Here is a 17,160-nt window from a genome sequence, read left to right as displayed (position 1 = left end):
GATCAGATACAAATTCATCACCAAAATAGGGTGCTTGGAGTACTACAGCCCTCCAACCCACTCTTAACCTTCCTGAAAGCCAGATCCAATGCCATCACCACTTGCTTGGGACCCATTCACGGCTCCTCAAATTCCAGAGCACAGCTCCCAAGTCTCTTCGTGAATGGAAACTGCTTCCGGCTCACACCATGGCCCACCTTCTGCTCACCTGTGCCCTCTGCCAGGACGTCCTCCCCTAGCACGCCTCCCTGCCTCCAACTCCATACCTGCCAGCCCCCTTCTTAACTCACTCCAATTGCCGGTATCCTCAGAGTTAGCTCAGTCTCCCACATCCCACAACACTCCCCAGATCTGTGTCACCATCAGTCCTTCCCCAGTGTGCTTGGCTCTTCGTCCCTTCTCCCAGATTACCCGGCTCTGCCCTGCATTACTGTTGTTGATGAATATCAACTCTTGCTTCCACAGGACTCCAGGGTCCTGGAAGGTAAGGCGGTGTCTTGCTTCCTTTCCCACGCCTGTTCTCCACTTGCTGCCGTTCACATCAGCACCCCATGAAGGCTTGAAAAGTGAATTCTCCACATTACTAGCTGCCCACTACTGTGCAGACCTATTCTCCAATCTAACAGTAACAGGCATTTCTACTCCCTGAAAGGAATAATCAAATCAGGTCCAGCACAATGACTCAATTGACTAATGCATCTCTCGCAAGCACTGGGATCTCATACGGGCACTAGTTAATGTCTCAGCTGCTCCACTTCCCATCCAGCTCCCTGCTTGTGGCCTGGGAAAGCAGTCAAGGATGGCCCAATGCCTTGGCACCCTGCGTGGGAAACCCTGAAGAAGCTCTTGGCTTCTGATTGGCTCAGCTCCTGCTCTAGTGGCCATTTGGGGAGTGAACCAGTCGACAGAATATCTTTCTCTCTGTATCTTTTCTCTTTGTAAATCTGCCTTTTCAATAAAATAAGTAAATAAATATATCATTTTTTTAAAAAAAAATCAATGAAATCACTTAAGAAATGGGAAAGAATTTTTAATTATTTTACTTGATAGACTTACTAACAATTTCTAAACAAAGGACCTACATCAAACATAAAGCTTTGGAGCGAAAACATATCAAAGGTGAGGTCCTTCACTGCAACTCTGCAAAGCAGTCTTAAGTGTTCAGGCAGTGACCTGATCCTTTGTGCCTTTCAAAATACAAAATGCACACGCAGAATCACAGATCTCCGATCAGACAACCGCTGTCACTGGGAAGTCCATTACCAAAGCCCGCTTGCTCAGACGACTCATTTCACTCGAGCCGTCATCTTGCTGCCCTGCTATGCCACTGCTTAAAAGCCTCATGCTTAGTTGAAGGGAGTGCACTTTGGGTTGGGGGAGCATTTGCAGTTATATTTTAAGGCGCTTCCCAGAGCCATAAAGTTCAAAGCTATAAATGCATGAAGGGCAATGTAATTGTCAACAGAATACAGAATGAGTCTGAAATGACAGTAACTCTGCTCAGCTTAAAAGGATGATCCAAGAGCCGGCACATGACAGAAAGGGTTTGATAGGGGCTGGGTATCTGCGTGGGGCACAGGCAGAGAGCTGGGCGACTTCAGACAGGTCCCTTAACCTCTCCTGGATTTTGTTCATTGGAATGAGCTGAGGGGACCTGATGACCTCCAAGGGCAGGTCCTTTAGGGTCTCAAACACTAAGTGGAAGAAATGTAACTGAGCCAGATGGGCCAGCCTCCCTATTATTGGGTTGTGACTTGAAGCTGAGCTTTGTGTCTGATATCCTCCAAATGTGCACACAATTCAAAATCCACACAGCTCAAACATGGTTACCATCATTTCCAAGCAGATCTGAAGGCATGAGCCAGGAGCTTCTTCCAGGTCTCCCACACAGGTTCAGGGTCCCAAGGGCTTTGGGCCACCCTCCACCGTTTTTTTTCCAGGCCACAAGCAGGGAGCTGGAAGTGAATCAGCTAGGACATGAGCTGGTGCCCATATGGAATGCTGGTGCTTTAAAGGTGGAGATTTAATCACTGAGTTATCATGCCAGGCCCTTAGGCTTCTCCTTCTAGCACTTCAGAGTAAAACGAGCTGCATTCTAAAGTTTTAGGAAAAATTTTTTTTCACTCAAAGCAATGACAATTTCTAGGCATTCACCTTTCTTTCTGCCTCACTCCTGGCTATAAACATACATTGTGGGATGAGAACAAACTAAATTCCAGAGCTGCATCATTTTCCACAGCCCTAGGGTGCTGCTATGAACTCACACGCTGTGACAGCAATATTGGCCATTTAAATTACACGGACATTCAATCCTCCACCTGGTGCACACTAATCCCGTTAGGAAAGTAGAGCCATGGCAACGGCACTCTCTGTCCAATTATTTGGAAGAATCTACAATAAACCAGATCTCAGGCTCTCCAAGCTGGGACAACAAGCCAAAGCTTCTGTGTGACCTGCTGGAGACTGTGGCTCAGTGGAGAGGATACAGCTGAAAACCATCACTTGCGAACCCTGTGGCGACTTGCACTTCTGGGTGGCACAGCTGTCCTTTATAAATACTCACACAGGCTAGGGACACAGCAAAGAAACATTCCTACACTAAAGAAATGAACACAACCTCTTGTTTTGTCCTCCTCAGTGGATCTGTAACATGATACAAGTTCAGAAACAACTTTCCACTTTCCCGAGTGTGTTAAGCTTCACTGTTCCTGTCAAGTTGACATTTGAACATGCGAGGCAGAACTTCTGTTCTTTAGACACGAAGCTGGCTGTGTGTGATACTTATGCCTACTCAGGTCCCACTCAACAGACGCTACCTGTAGATCAGGTATCACCCCTCCTTAGAGATCATGGCAGGGGTACACACAGCCACCTGCACCAGCCCTCCAGTGCATCCCAGACAGGTACACACAGGCTAAAAGGCATGCTTCACCTGGCTATCTCCCTCAGAAGGGAACATTCACATTCTGACTCCACCCAATTGTGGTTTCCCAACACATGGAGCCTCTAGACTTAGATATCACACAAAAGGTGGTATTTGGCATTTTTCTCCCTCATCAATCCATGCATCTTCACCAATTGCCCTGTCCTTTCTATTCCAACACAGTTCTGTTTGGGTTGTCTCCTTTCAATGACAGCAAAGTTCCCAGTGGTTGAACTTATCTGCATCCCACCAAGGCTGCATGGGGTGGGGCCTTCAGGAACGCTGCCAGAGGACCAGAGTGATGTGCCACATTATGCTGCCTGGTCAGGTGCTGTGGAATCTGGGAGGAGGGTGACAACTTTGAAACATCCCCAGGAGTAGTTTTGCCAACTGTTTTCTTGCTTGCCTTGAATAGTGATCACTGGTTTTTCTAATGTTTCTTAGCTGTGTGGCCTTTGGTTGTTTTCTGTTTCTTTAGAGGTAGTAATCTCTAGCAGGGTTGCTGCGAGGACTGAACAGGCATGTGTACACAAGGCACACAGAGCACTGTCCTAACACAACAGGCACTCTGAATGTTACCCTTAGTGTCATCAAAGCAAAAAGCCACAGTTTCATTCACTCTAAGTCTTGGATGGATTATCACATCTTGCAGAAGGATGACTAAAACAGCTGTTCTGTAAAGATGTGGTGATACTTCCCACATCAAGTTACCTAGGAGCAAAGCCAGGACCCAGAGCTGACTTCCCTCTACTTTGGAGGGTTGGTGTACACATCCGAAGAACTCTTCAGAACAATCTTGCACGGGCGGACAAGATTCACATAATCAAAATGCTTATAGAGACCACTGCTCGTACCAACTGCTCATGCTGGGAACTGCCAGACTTTGAGGATGATACAAGCTAAGCTAGTTCCACAGATAAAAATCTCAGCTTTGTCAATAACGCTGTCACAAACAAATGTGAAGTTGGAGTGCTTTGGTCATCTTATTCTTGTTCTGCATGATAAATGAAATACTTCTAACTAAAAAGGCCTCTAAAAAAGTAGATAATTTGGGGCTCACTTCTAGAACCTGCCTGTTCATGTAACAATAAAACTATAGAATATAGCCTCTTTCCAGTAAAAATGTAAATTCTTCCAAGAAAATGAAACAAAGATCTCTGGGCAAGTCTATTGGACAGAATTTTTTCCCATCACCACCACAAAAATAAAAGCAGACTTGCCAAGCCTGAAGAAAACCACCAGGCAAACAAGGTGGAAAAGGGCAGGTCCTGGCCTATTACAGAGAAAATTAAAACAAAATTCAATGGTCTCTAGCAGACGGAAGACTGCCTCATTTGCTCCATGATTCTACCTTTCACATAAATCTTGGGCAAGTAAATTGATTTTTTTTCCTTTGGTGCAAATTTCTTTGAAATCCAAGCGTAATGTTTTTCATAATACATATTTTCCATTAAACTTTTTGAAGAATCCTCTATGCATTTCAATGTTTTGCACCTTTTTCCAAAAAAAGAAACTTCCTTCTGTCATCTCCAAATGATCCAGTGACAAGTCTCATCACTTGAAGAAATATTCCAAATTTAAAGACAGCAATGACAAAAATGTGGCTCATTTCTGGACCAACAAACTTTTTTTGGTGACAGTCACACAACAAAACTAGTTAACATTTGCCCAGCATTGAGAGTTCAAAGCTAAATCCTCCCTTTGGAAGCCCTGGAATCCCATACGGGTACCGGTTTGAGTCCTGGCTGCTCCACTTCCCAACCAGTTCCCTGCTTGTGGCCTGGGGAAGCAGTGGAGGGTGGCCCAAAGCCTTGGGACTCTATGCCCATGTGGGAGACCTGAAAAAGCTCCTGGCTTCAGATTGGTTCTGCTCTGGCCATTGCAACCATTTGGGGAGTAAACCAGCAGATGAAATTTCTGTCTGTCCTTCTCTCTGTAAATCTGATGTATTTTCCAATAAAAATAAATAAATCTTAAAAAATAAAAAAAAAGAGTTGGCCTAATGGGTTGGAGTAAACATCTATCAGTATTGCTTGTTCAGCATGTTCAACTTCCCTAAGACCATGTGAGGTGGGCGGAGCCAGACACACGTGTGTGTGACGTGATGCTGCTAGTGTCCGATAATGCAAAGCAAATGCCTTGAACAATAAAAATAATTAACAGGCTTGCCTAACTGGCGCCACTAGGGATCTCAGGCACAGCTTGATGTGGGCTGGAAAGACAACAGGACCCTGTGTCTACCACTGCATGGGTGCTGTTCCTTTGAAGTTGGCTCCTCTCTCAGCCCAGCACTCCTCCCAGGGTTTCTGGATGCCTTCCATCTACAATTAAAAAAAAAAAGGTCTAATTCTAGCTCTGCCACAGAAAGTGCCAGCCTTCACTGCATGTGGACTGGTTCAGGTTATGTGCGCACTGCACCGATCTCTTGGGGTCAGCAGAGATGTGCCCAGAACCCTGGCCATGGATATTACACCTCCAGAGTTTCAGGCAACATCGCTGACCTCAGGACTCGGAGTTCTAGAACATCAGTTAAGCAAGGGTGAGAAGAAAGGAAAGAACCCACACAAGTGTCTGCTGCAGCCAGTGAAGTTCTGAGATTGAAACTGTCAGCACCTCCAACAGTAACGTGGTCTAGTTTTTGACACTGCTGCGTTTTCTACAGCTCTTTGGGAAGCACTGGAAAGCAGGTGCATATCAGGCACTCTTCTGTCTACATTACACATAAACAATACTTGTTGAAAACAGTTTTAGAGTTTTGAGTTTATCCTCTCACATGAGATTATATAGTTTACTTTATTGCAAGGGCCCACATTCTGAAAATAAATAAAGCAAACAGCTGGAAATGTCAAACATGAGGACATCAGAGAACAGCAGCAGTCACAAAGGTGAAATGAGGCAAAGGAGGAACACGGAAAGAGTTGAGCAAAAAAGGCATGATACTGTAATAATGTGACCTTAGTGCTGAACAAGCATCAAAGTAAGTTCTGTTTTAAAATTCTCAACCAGACCTTTAGCTGGAAAAAAAAATGTACAGAGAAGACAATCCACTTTCAAAGGTGCAAACTTTTATTGGGCTCTAGTCTTGTCTAAGTTTCAGAACAAGCATCTTTGTCTTTTACAATTTCTTCACAAATGCCATTTCTCAAAGATCTTATGATTTCAAAGTATATTACAAACGTTTGCAAGATCATGCAGCACAATCACGCCTGACCAGATTTTTGCAACTGTTCATCTCATATTCCCTTGGCATTCTATCAATGTACATTTGGCATCATAAACGTAAACTTTGTAAGTATCTGGATCTAAATGTCTGACGTGTTAAAGTCATCTCGGATTTCAAGTAGATGGATACTACAAACCCATGTCCACTTCACAGTGGTTTATATGTATGTTCACAAACGTACAAAAATCACAGCAGTACTCTACAAAGCATCAGCCACATCCTGAACTCCAAGCACCTGTGTGATGCCATACACGGCCATGGAAGAGGGCCACTCATTTGGGTGTGGGCCATACATAGTGATCACAAATCAGGACAAAAAAAAATCGTCACGCAATGTGCCCAATAATCAGCCAAGCTCTGAAGAATAGTCAGATCTGACAGGGGATTACAGGAAGTCAGGCTGTGGCGTGGAAGGAAGGGTGGCCAGAGGCCTCAGTGACAGCAGACTTACATCATCCCAGGATGGGTCAATGGAAGCACTTGTAAACATGATCCACTGTGCAACACACCTGATGTGTGACACTTCAAGGACCAAGGAGACCTTCCTTAGGTCTCCTTTTCTCAAGGTTGCAAGGACCTGAATATGCTTTCAATCTGAGAAATATTACTTAACAGTAGTATTCTATGGTATAAAGTAGAACTATTGTTTCAATAGGTTTTTCCTAATACAAAGAACATTTGACAGTTACTAAACAATCACCAAAACAAGCAAAATTCATCAATTCCCTCAATTTTCAATCAAACCTTTGAAATGTTTATAGTGTATGATGAGAAAAACAAGATTTATAAGGATACATTTGTAGGTTATTACTGTCATCAATTACCATGCACAAAAACAATTGCATCATTACATTCAATATCCACTTGAGTGCTTATACATAACATAGTCATTTGATTTTGGGTATCTGTAAGTAGAGATCACATTACTGCTCTCAGGGTACTAGCTGAAGCATGAACTCCACGTTACCTGGTCATTAGAATTCAGAGACATCCATGTTTCTAAAAATTACACCCAAACAAGAGATTGACTCAATTTACTGTACTCAAGCCAAGTCCAAGGTCACAATATGAGGACAATGTGAAGCAGGGATTCTGACCTTCTACCTTGCCTGAACAAATTTTATTTATTCAAGAAAGACCCTTGGGTTTTTTCAGAACCCTCTCTTTGGGGAAGGGCAAAGCTGAGCAGCTTGGGGCTGACACCCTGGCTCTCCCCACGGGACCTTATCTGACCTCTCGCTTCTATTTCCTTGACTGTGTCAATCAACTGGTTTGCAACTCTCCTGCCCTCATAGCTCACAGGCCCTCTCCTTCTCAGGGAGCGGTGAAGCAGCTCATTAGAGCAGACCAGTGACTGCAGGTGTGCACCTGTGCTACTATTACACCCCGGGGAACCCGTAGAGATGCCAGGCCTGTGGGTCCCATCCCGAGTCTACACAGCCATCTGATGCATGTGGCCAAAACGACAGGGACAAATGCAAGGTAACTGACATAAATCTAAACTGTCTCACTTCCACACAGGGAAGAACACTGCTTCTCAGAACCACGGCACTGAGAATCTCTTCATCATTGTTGGGAAAACCTGAGGCCACAGAGCTAACATTAGGACAATGCCAGCTGTTAATAGCCAAAACAAACAAACAAACAAACAAACAAAAACTTTAACAATAACCCTAATTAGAAAAGTTAGGATATTAGACTACTTTTTACTTTTCAAAAGCTATTAAGTGCTGACCAAAACACAAACAAAAAATCACTTTTTAAAAAGTCTTTTCCTCAATCTCTTAAATATTCAATAAAAGGCACATTCGAGCATATAATAAATACTAAAAGATATACTTAATGTAAAATATTACAGCAGTACAAATAAGAGATTTTTATACTGGTAATGTAATAAACTTTTGAGTCATTCTTTATATTATAGTAACTACACTTACTTTACATACATGATCATCTTGGTTTTTAGTTTTTAATTCAATTCTGTAAAAGCCAAAAAAATTCATATGTAGGCTTTAAAGGCTCCATAATCTACTTAATAAAAAAAGTATGATTTTAATGAAAGATGCAAATTATTTAGAGATAAAAATAACTGCTAATGAACAATTAAATAAATAATTACCTTGCTAAAGTGTCCTAATCTTTCCTAAATTAAGGAAAATGCACTAAGATAATTAGTTTAACTTCACAGCCCAGTTCATCTTTATTTCCTGAGATGAGTAAGAATTCAGCATCTTTAACTGTCCCACCCTATGTTTTCACACAGTTCTCAAGAGAACAAAAAGAATTTACCCTGTGGATGAAAAAACCTTGAACAGTATAAAAAAATACTAATTGGGAAAAGCATAAATCTGAAGAACATTTTAAAAATGTATTTTCCATTACAATTGATTAAAAATGTTCCAGTTGGGGAATAAGCAGGGAAGACAGGTGCCTGAGCTCTGGAGTCCTGGCAAGGATCTGCAACATCTTTTGGGGTACATTTTGTTAGAACAAGATCTCCTTATTTCCTCCGACTTGAAGATGAAGCCATTCCCACAGCAGCATGGCTACAATTCCGGAAGCTATCAGTGCACACATTTCAGTTTCCTGCAGTCATTTTGGACGCTAACCTGAGGGTCTAGAAGCACCATCACTCAAGGTACACTCATGAAACACAATGTGAGAGTTGTTTAAATACATCTTTTACAACAGGTGTGAATATAACCATGTCATACAAAAAAAAACCCAAGACCAGTCAACTGGGCTTTTCCAACTTTTCTAACTTTTTAGCCACGTGTTCAGATACTCACCAATTGCTGTGGACCAAGTCTCCTAAGCTGGTTATAAACAATGATGAAATGAATGCAGCTCTTAAGATAGCTTCTATTTGTTTAATTTGGTAAGGTAGAATGTCCTGGTTCCCAGGCAAACTCTGGATTATTTCAGTCAAAACCCATGACATGATTCTGAAGCACAGTCATCAATACCTACCCAACTCTACAGACACAGCTATAAGAATCCAAGTATGTATACAGTAGCTTCCACTGACTCCGGATTTTCAACAGCGCTAGAATTCAGATGTCATATTCTGAGATACTTCAAAACTATCCATTGGATGCAGGACATAACCACCATGAGATAAAAATTCATGCAATGATACTTGGGGTTTTTTTTTCTTCAAGTATATCTAGTATTTAATCATTCAATGCTAGTGCACTGAATATCTAAAATAAAACAAGTGCCAATTTTTATCGTGAATGAACATATTTATTGTCTTGAAACCCAACAGGCTCAAGTTTCCTTTTTTTCTTTTTGAGTCAGTTCTCTATAAACTAGCTTCTCTCAACCTTCCTGTGTAATGAAAGCCTTGGAATTTCACTTCTTCATCGCAATCAACAACAGATGGCAGAGGGCTCAAGGCAGGTATCGTGGTGGTTCTGAGTCAGAGAGCACTTCTTCCTGAGCAGAAGGTTCATAATCGCCCACATTTTCAGTCAATTCATTATCTAACTCATCATTACTTTCTGCACTGTAATCAACTTCTTCAAGGAACCGCGGCTCGTCTTCTTCCAAAACGTAAGTCGTAGGGCTGTGGTCAAAACACACAGAACACGCAAGACTTCATGAAGGGCTTTACGGTTCCAACGTAAGACTATCTCACCAAACTGGGTTCATTCTGATTCCAACATAGTACCAGCACTGTTTATATAATCTACACATTGTTTATCCAAACGAATCAACTTACAGTAGCCAAAAGCTCCTTGAATAATGATGACATGCTTATTTTTAATTATACTAACAAGAACATCTACATATCTTATGTAGATTTCTAAAAAAAAAAAAGGTGGGTGGAGGCTGTCTTATTATACTCTTTCTTTGAAGGATTTCATCGATTAGCAGGCTATTAAGATTTATATTTAAAGTTACGTTACAATCACTGTAAATCTGCCAATAGATACTTAGGCCTTTTAAGAAACTGTAGATATTTGGTGGTTCCTCGATTAATGCACTGACATCACTCACATCAAACCTACTGAGTGATCAGCTGGCATTAAAACAGCCCATTCCCCAGACAATGAGAATAAAAATGGAAAACAAGTGAACACTCCACACCGAGGCCTTTTACCATCCCCTGGGACACAGAGTAATGCCTACGGGAAAGCACCAAGCACCAAATCCCTGTAAAGTAGTGTAAAGTAGTCTTTCCACTAGGGCCTTGAGAGCTCTTCCTGCTCAGAGAAAAGATCCATGTCCTTCTGGATACTGTCCATTTGGGAGATAGAAGCAAGGGCACCCAGCACACACATCCACAAATTGCATCAGAGAAATATCAGCATCATTTCCAAGTTCCTAACCAAGTGACCCAAAACACTTTAACTTCACACAGACATGTTTATGTCCTGATGGCTTTCCAAAGTTGTTTCCAGCAGTCGATGTAACTAAATGCCATAAAATCAAATAATGCAAAAGAACATTAATTTGCTAAAATGAGCAGAGAAACAGATGTCATGAGACACCTGTGGTGACAGAATTCCTGCAACTGAGTGTAAAATTCAGTTCCAGCCTCCAGAATACAGGAATAAAGAATTCTTGGAGGTTGCAGTCCCTCAAAAACAAAAGTCATCTGGCAAGAGTAATTGTCCCCTAGAATTATTTTAACCTTAGAAAAGAGAAAAATATGTCACAAAACTAACTTGATCTAATATAATATAGCAAACTTGCTCTGCGAAGGTGAGAGCTTGCATGATGAAGTAGTCTGGATAAACCAAGCTGAGAGGCCTGAAATATTGTGCAAGATTCCACAATACACTGAACACAAGAACAATGTCACAAGTGTTAATCATGCAGCTACAATGTTCAGCATGTGCTGGCTAGGTCTTTTTTTTTAAATCGATGGAAAGGTTATGTGCCTTTTACAATGACTGTCACCATCTTGGCTGTGAAGTACAATAGTACATCCCTCCCCTTGACCTTGGTGTTCCATTCTCTGGACACGTCCTAGATGTCTCCTCAAACACACACAAACTGAGGCAAAGGAAGAGGCGGGAAGGGAGAATGGGGGAGAGACAAATCCTTCAGATATGACCATGGAGATACCAGGAGACAGATCTGCTCTGAAGCCAGGTCCAACATGTGCACAGTGGCTTGGGATCCAGTGGCTGGATCCAGAGGGCTGACGCACAGGAACCAGTGTGTTCTGACACCTGTGTGGTGGAGCGTCAGGCAACAGGGGTCAGGGGTCAGGGGTCAGGGGTCGGGGCGGGCCAACACTGTTCAAGAGCTGTACACATATGGCAGAATTCCAGCCACCCACAACTCCATCAGAAAGTAGACAGGAAGAAAGGCAGCTGCTGGTGGGGAGCTCAGTTGTGTGCTGAGTTCAGGGCTAAGACCGAACTCCCCAGGGAGCTGAAGAACTAAAGAAAAGATTTAAAGAGAAAGCCCAGGGGCCTGGTGCAGTAGCCTAGCTGCTAAAGTCCTTCCCTTGCATGTGCCGGGATCCCATATGAGTGTCGGTTCTAATCCCGGCAGCTCCACTTCCCATCCAGCTCCCTGCTTGTGGCCTGGGAAAGCAACAGAGGATGACCCAAAGCTATCTGCATGGGAAACCCGAGGCAGCTCCAGGCTCCTGGTTTCAGATTGGCACAGCTCTGGCCATTGCAGCTGCTTGGGGAGTGAATCAGCAGATGGAAGATCTCTCTCTCTCCCTCTCTCTCTCTCTCCTCCTCCTCCTCTATCTGACTTTCCAATAAAAATAAAATAAATCTTTAAAAAAAAATAGAGAAAGCCTAGTCTCAGAGGCTAGCAAGAAGCAGGAGAGGAGTACGATTCCGGAGTGACCAAGATATCCTAGATGGAGCCAAACAGACCTTTAAATAAGAAAATGTCAAACAATGCTGGTATCGAATTCTGATGTGCAATTTAAATTTTAAAATATTTTTTATTTTAAATTTAGTTTTTTAAATTTGAAAGTAAAACAGAATTAACAGAAGCAGTGGGAGAAGCAAGCAGATACTCCCCAAAGGGCCACCACAGCCAGGGTGGGGCCAGCCTGAAGCCAGGAGCCGGGAGCTCCATCCAGGTCAAACACATGGGTGGCGGGGACCCAGGCAGTTGGACCACCTTCTGCTACCTTCCCAGGTGCATCATCAGGGAGCTGGATCAAAAGTGGAGTTGCCAGGACTTGAACAGGTGTGTAGAGTGGATGCTGGCATTGCAGGCAGTGGTTTAACCAACTGTAACGCAATGCTGATGTGCATTTTTAAGACCAAGAAGGCAAACTCCTGGAAAATTAGAAGCAGTTCCAGATCAAGCAATGTTCAGAATTTCGAAAATAATTTCATCCTGTCAATTTTTGATGTTGGCTCATTCTTCATGCTGTGACATGAACTCCATTCGTGTTCTGATGCGAGATATGAAATAAGAGTGAAGACACAGTTCGCTCCTCTTTTTCCACTCTGGTCACTCACGCTGGCCCTGATGATTCACTCCTGCACCTCCAGCTTCCAACAAAACCAGGTTTGTAGCCTCAGCTCCATTTCTGCAGCCGAAGCAAAGCACAGCAAGCATATCCCATGGAGGGATGAGCGCACAAGGGCTGCCTGCAGAAGAAGAGCAGGATGCAGTGTGCGAAAGGGATGAGGCAGTGAGCGGCAACAAGGAGCATGCACAGGAGGGTGGGGGAAGACAGAGAGGAGGGTGCAAGAGGAGCAGAGAGGGCGAGGAGTGGAGAGCAGACTCCAGGTGTAAGTGCCTCCAGTACAGAGATCATAGAGAGGCAGGGACCGGCCACCGCTCAGTACTGACACTGCCCTTTGCGCCCCATCAGCCCAATGGCCATTTCTCAGGCCATTTGTCCCTGTATCTTTCTGGAACATTCAACAGCAGTTAAAATCCCGACACCCCTGTTTTGGTTTGCTTCAGTCCTGTCTCTTCTTCATTGCCTACCTTGGACTTCTCATTTTCTACGTAGTCCTCAAAACTAGGTAACAATAAAAAAAAAAGCTCTTCATTAACAGCTCCTGTTACATTCCTCTGGGAGGAAACTCTGCATTCGGACCCCTCCCAACATGTATTTACCTAACATGAAAGTCAGAGTTGCAGATTGAGATGGAGGAGAAAGAGACAAAGAGAGGAGGCAGAGACAGAGAAAAACAGAGATCTCTTATTCCCCAAATGAATGCAACCACTGGCGCTGGGCAAGTCTGAGACTGTACTCCCACGGGAGTACAGGGGCCCAAGGACTTGAGCCATCCTCTGCTGCTTCTTCAAGCCATAAGCAAGGAGCTGGATTGGGAAGTGGAACAGCCGGGACATGAACCGGCACCCATATGGGATGCCAGCACTGAAGCCAGAGGATAGGCTTGCTCTACCACCATGCCGGCTTCCCAAACCCAAATATCTAGCACTGACTTTTCCAGTCGACTTCTGTAAAACTTGCCCTTATGAGATGGATTTCCAGAGCTGTCTCATATGCACTTCAGATGCAGCATGTTGAAAGAGCATCACTGTTTTCCCCCCACCCAGAGCCTGCTTCTCCTCTAGCCCTCTCAAATCATTCAGTGCGGCACACAAGTCTATCAGTTAGCCACTCTGTCTCTGGACAGCTCCTCGTCCCACACCTCATCCTCTAAGCCTCCACCTACACTGTTTTCTCTGGGTGAGGCCCACGGTCCACCACCTCTCTGCCAGTAACTAACAAGTCCTATGTTAGGACACAGTTCTGGCTAATCTTGTGATATTTGTCCTTAAAGCAGAAGGAGGAGCAACTTCTCTCTACTCCTTTTTCTAAGCTGCACAAGTATTCTACCAGCTCATTTACCATCCAGGGGTGAAAGTGCCCATTTGTACTTGCTTTTTCTCAGAAGGACATCAGAAGCTCCTTAAAGTTCAAGAACGGCAACTTACCCACCTGAGGCCCTCCTGTCAGCTCCCAGAGGGCCTGCCACACCCCAAGCACCACAATACATATTTACTGAATTCCTTAGGAAAAGCCATGAGGGAGTATATGATCCCATTCTATTGATTTGACTTCACTGAAAAAAAGTGGGAAGGCACAAGACCAGTCACAGTAACTCATCTTTTATTGACAATTCCAACAGAGGTTTTGCACACTTCATAACTTGGGAGTTGCTCCATATAAATCAGCTCACATTATTCACTTGAGGACCTTAAGCTTACTTGCCTAAGGGTTACAAAATCATCTCTTGGTGTCAGCAAGTGGGAATGTAAAAGTTTTTGCAATCAGAAAAAACGTCTTACCAGGGCTTCAATCTTTCTCAGCTCTATTCGCTTTCCTGCAGCCGCTGACCTGTCCACTCAACCCTCCTCACATACATTTCCTTCTTTCTTTCCCTTGTTTCTGCCTCACTCTCCAACAACCCTGCCTTAAAAACCCTGCTGTTCTGGATTTTAATTCTTAGGGTTAAAGTCACTAAACCAGAAACAATTTGATAAGAAACACTTCATTCTGAAATAATCATTTAGACCCCAAGCAAATGCTGCTTCAGGGAAACACCCAAATTTTGAAAGAGCCTTCTCGAGGGATGCACGCACTGGTCCCTGCTGTGTCATGTCACTAGGATGCAGAGGTTTCCGAGTGCAACTGCCCTCTAACAACCCTGCTTCATACAGACTCAGTAAGGTGTTTGGCTATCTTGCTATTAAGCTACCAAGACTGCCCAAAAGTAAACTTAAAAAAAAAAATCAACCTTCCCCCTCAATGTCTGTCATATACTTCTTTTAGGGCTCCTCTGCCCCCGTGATAGCAGATCCGAGATCTGAGGAGTGCACACCTCCATGCCTGTGACCAGCTGGGGGAGGGACCGTGAGCCGTCCCTTCTCACAGCCAGGGTCTTCCCAAGCACATGACACAAGTAACAGGATCAGCCCTCCCTATCTTACAAAAGTTGCTTAGCTCCAAGTTAGCAAACGTAAAAACCATGATTAATTTGATAACATGGAATGTTATGATGATGATAATAAAATCTACCCTGTGACAGGAAAAATAAATCAAACTTTCTAAGTTCCCTGGGAGCCCAGACATGGGCCTGTCCCATACCACCGGGACCAAAATCACCCCCTTTAACCCCCGTAATCCAGAATCTTCCCTTAACCAATCATACCAACCTGTGCCACTGGGAAAATAATTTCCCTGTTTTAAGACAGTTCAGTGAACATGTGTGTGTGCTGAGGTACATGGTGTGTGTGATTGATGCACAAACAGAAATATATTGCAATTTGTGAATTGCTAACTGTGTCTGGCTTTCCTGTGTTGAAATATCAGATATAAGGTTAAAAAAAGCACAAATACTAGAGGACATTTTATTTATACAATTAGATTCCAATCTTAGGACAATTACAGCATCTCCTAAACATCACAAAATAAACAAAATAATCCACAGAAAACACAATTAACAATTTTTGTTAGTCATACGTGGCAACTGCATACACACAGGGCTGGTGAAAATAATATCCATTTGAAAAAAGGGAAAGAAATAAGCTAATTTATTGATACATTTGTTGGGGGAAAAAGTATCAGCTAACTCTAGGAAACAGTAATTAGTCAAGTCACTTTACTCAGCTTTACTCACTATTCACCTACAGGCATTCCTTAAGGACAACACGAGACGGTCAGAACACCATGCAGGACCACTCCAAACACTACAATTGGTGCATTCCACTAATTCGACTTATATGCTTGGAAGAGAATACAAGATACATAAAGGAATGGGAATTTCGGAGCTGGAGCTGAGTCCAGTTGCTGGTTCTGCAGGAACCACTCTGTGGGCCCTCGGGCCACTTCGTCCCTTTGAGCTTCGATGGCAATGCCACGGTGTCTGCTTGCTCTCAGGAGAACGCTACACTCCCCGAGATGAACACACTACACAGAAATCCATCCTTGATGGGCTAGGGGGATGCAGCACGCAGCACGTGGTCAGGTTCACAGTTGTGGCTTATTCCAGTGAAAGGATACAATGCAAAATCAGCAAACACAAAAGGCGCAAGGGGGCAAAGTCCAGCGTAAACCAAGGCCAAGCAAGGCGCAGCGGCTAGAAGTAGGGGAGCCATCGAGGTTCAGTCATTTCAAAGGACTGCAGGCAAAAACTGGAGTTCAGAACTGCCAAGTTTCCTGAAAGAAGGGAGTGGCAGAGATGTAACCCTAAGACTTGACGGTGTTCCCCTAGAGGCAGGAGGTTAAAATAAAATGCAAAGCAGATAGCAGCAAAAACAAACAAAACAAAATAAACAAATGAGCAACATAGGTTGGGAAATGTTGTGGAGTTGTGGCCAGGGAGAACCCTGGCCCTTTCATGGTGATCCCTGAAAGGCAACAATTCAGAAACCCAAGGAGGGTCAACCAAACAGTTAACAAGTTTTCACCCATTTTGCCATCCCACCTGAAGTCGGCCAGGGGCTCTCTGAATCGAGGTGCTCTGCTCTGCTCTAATGGCCCACCAGAAGACAGGAGTAGGAGTATTGACGGGAGTGTAGTCAATACACAAGCCCTGCATTTGAACAGTATTACCAGTCACATCCACAAACAAAAACAGACAGAAAGTTCACCCAACAAGTGGTACTGTATGAGATTTGTCAGATATGAACCCCACAATACTGTGAAATTGATGACAAGAGCAAGAATTTACCATACAGTTTCTATAATGCAACCAGACAGAATGGGAGGACTGAACAAATAAATGAAATTAACAAGTACAAAAGAGATTTCAGAGAAGTAAGAAAGCTGAACATTTCCAGACAAAAGCAAAGAAAGCAAGAAAGGATAGAAAACTTAAAAAAAAAAAAGTATCCATACCAATTAAACCTTCAAAAAGGCAAAAATGTGGCAGGAGCAACACTAGAAGAGCCAATGGCTTGGGATTTCTAAAAACAATGTAAGACTGGACTACAAATCCCAGCTACGTAGGACAAATATAAAGAAAATCAGCTGTCAGTACTCACAGCAAAATTACTATCAAAAAAGAAAAGCAGGCAAAGGAAAAACTTCCAGAAGATTCCTCACCTTCAAAAGAGCAAA

At 43.4% G+C, this 17,160-nt stretch overlaps 1 protein-coding gene across 6 annotated transcripts in view; it reads right to left on the bottom strand.

Annotated features, from left to right (window-relative positions):
• Nucleotides 1-9,370: 9,370 nt before the first annotated feature.
• The window catches only part of AGTPBP1 (ATP/GTP binding carboxypeptidase 1), a 180,809-nt gene continuing 173,019 nt past the window's right edge, over nt 9,371-17,160 (bottom strand). For 3 of the 6 annotated variants that reach the window (XM_058672392.1, XM_058672396.1, XM_058672393.1), the window contains one exon: nt 9,371-9,744. In XM_058672392.1, coding sequence (XP_058528375.1) covers nt 9,540-9,744 — 205 coding nt within the window. In that variant the 3' untranslated portion in view covers nt 9,371-9,539. Of the gene's footprint in view, nt 9,745-15,435; nt 16,258-17,160 lie in introns of those variants that run through there. The other 3 variants (XM_058672394.1, XM_058672395.1, XM_058672397.1) reach the window with 2 other exon arrangements.

This window comes from Ochotona princeps, chromosome 14 (assembly GCF_030435755.1).
Source record: "Ochotona princeps isolate mOchPri1 chromosome 14, mOchPri1.hap1, whole genome shotgun sequence".
Taxonomy (NCBI): Eukaryota; Metazoa; Chordata; class Mammalia; order Lagomorpha; family Ochotonidae; genus Ochotona; species Ochotona princeps.
This window is presented reverse-complemented; position numbering and strand designations above follow the sequence as displayed.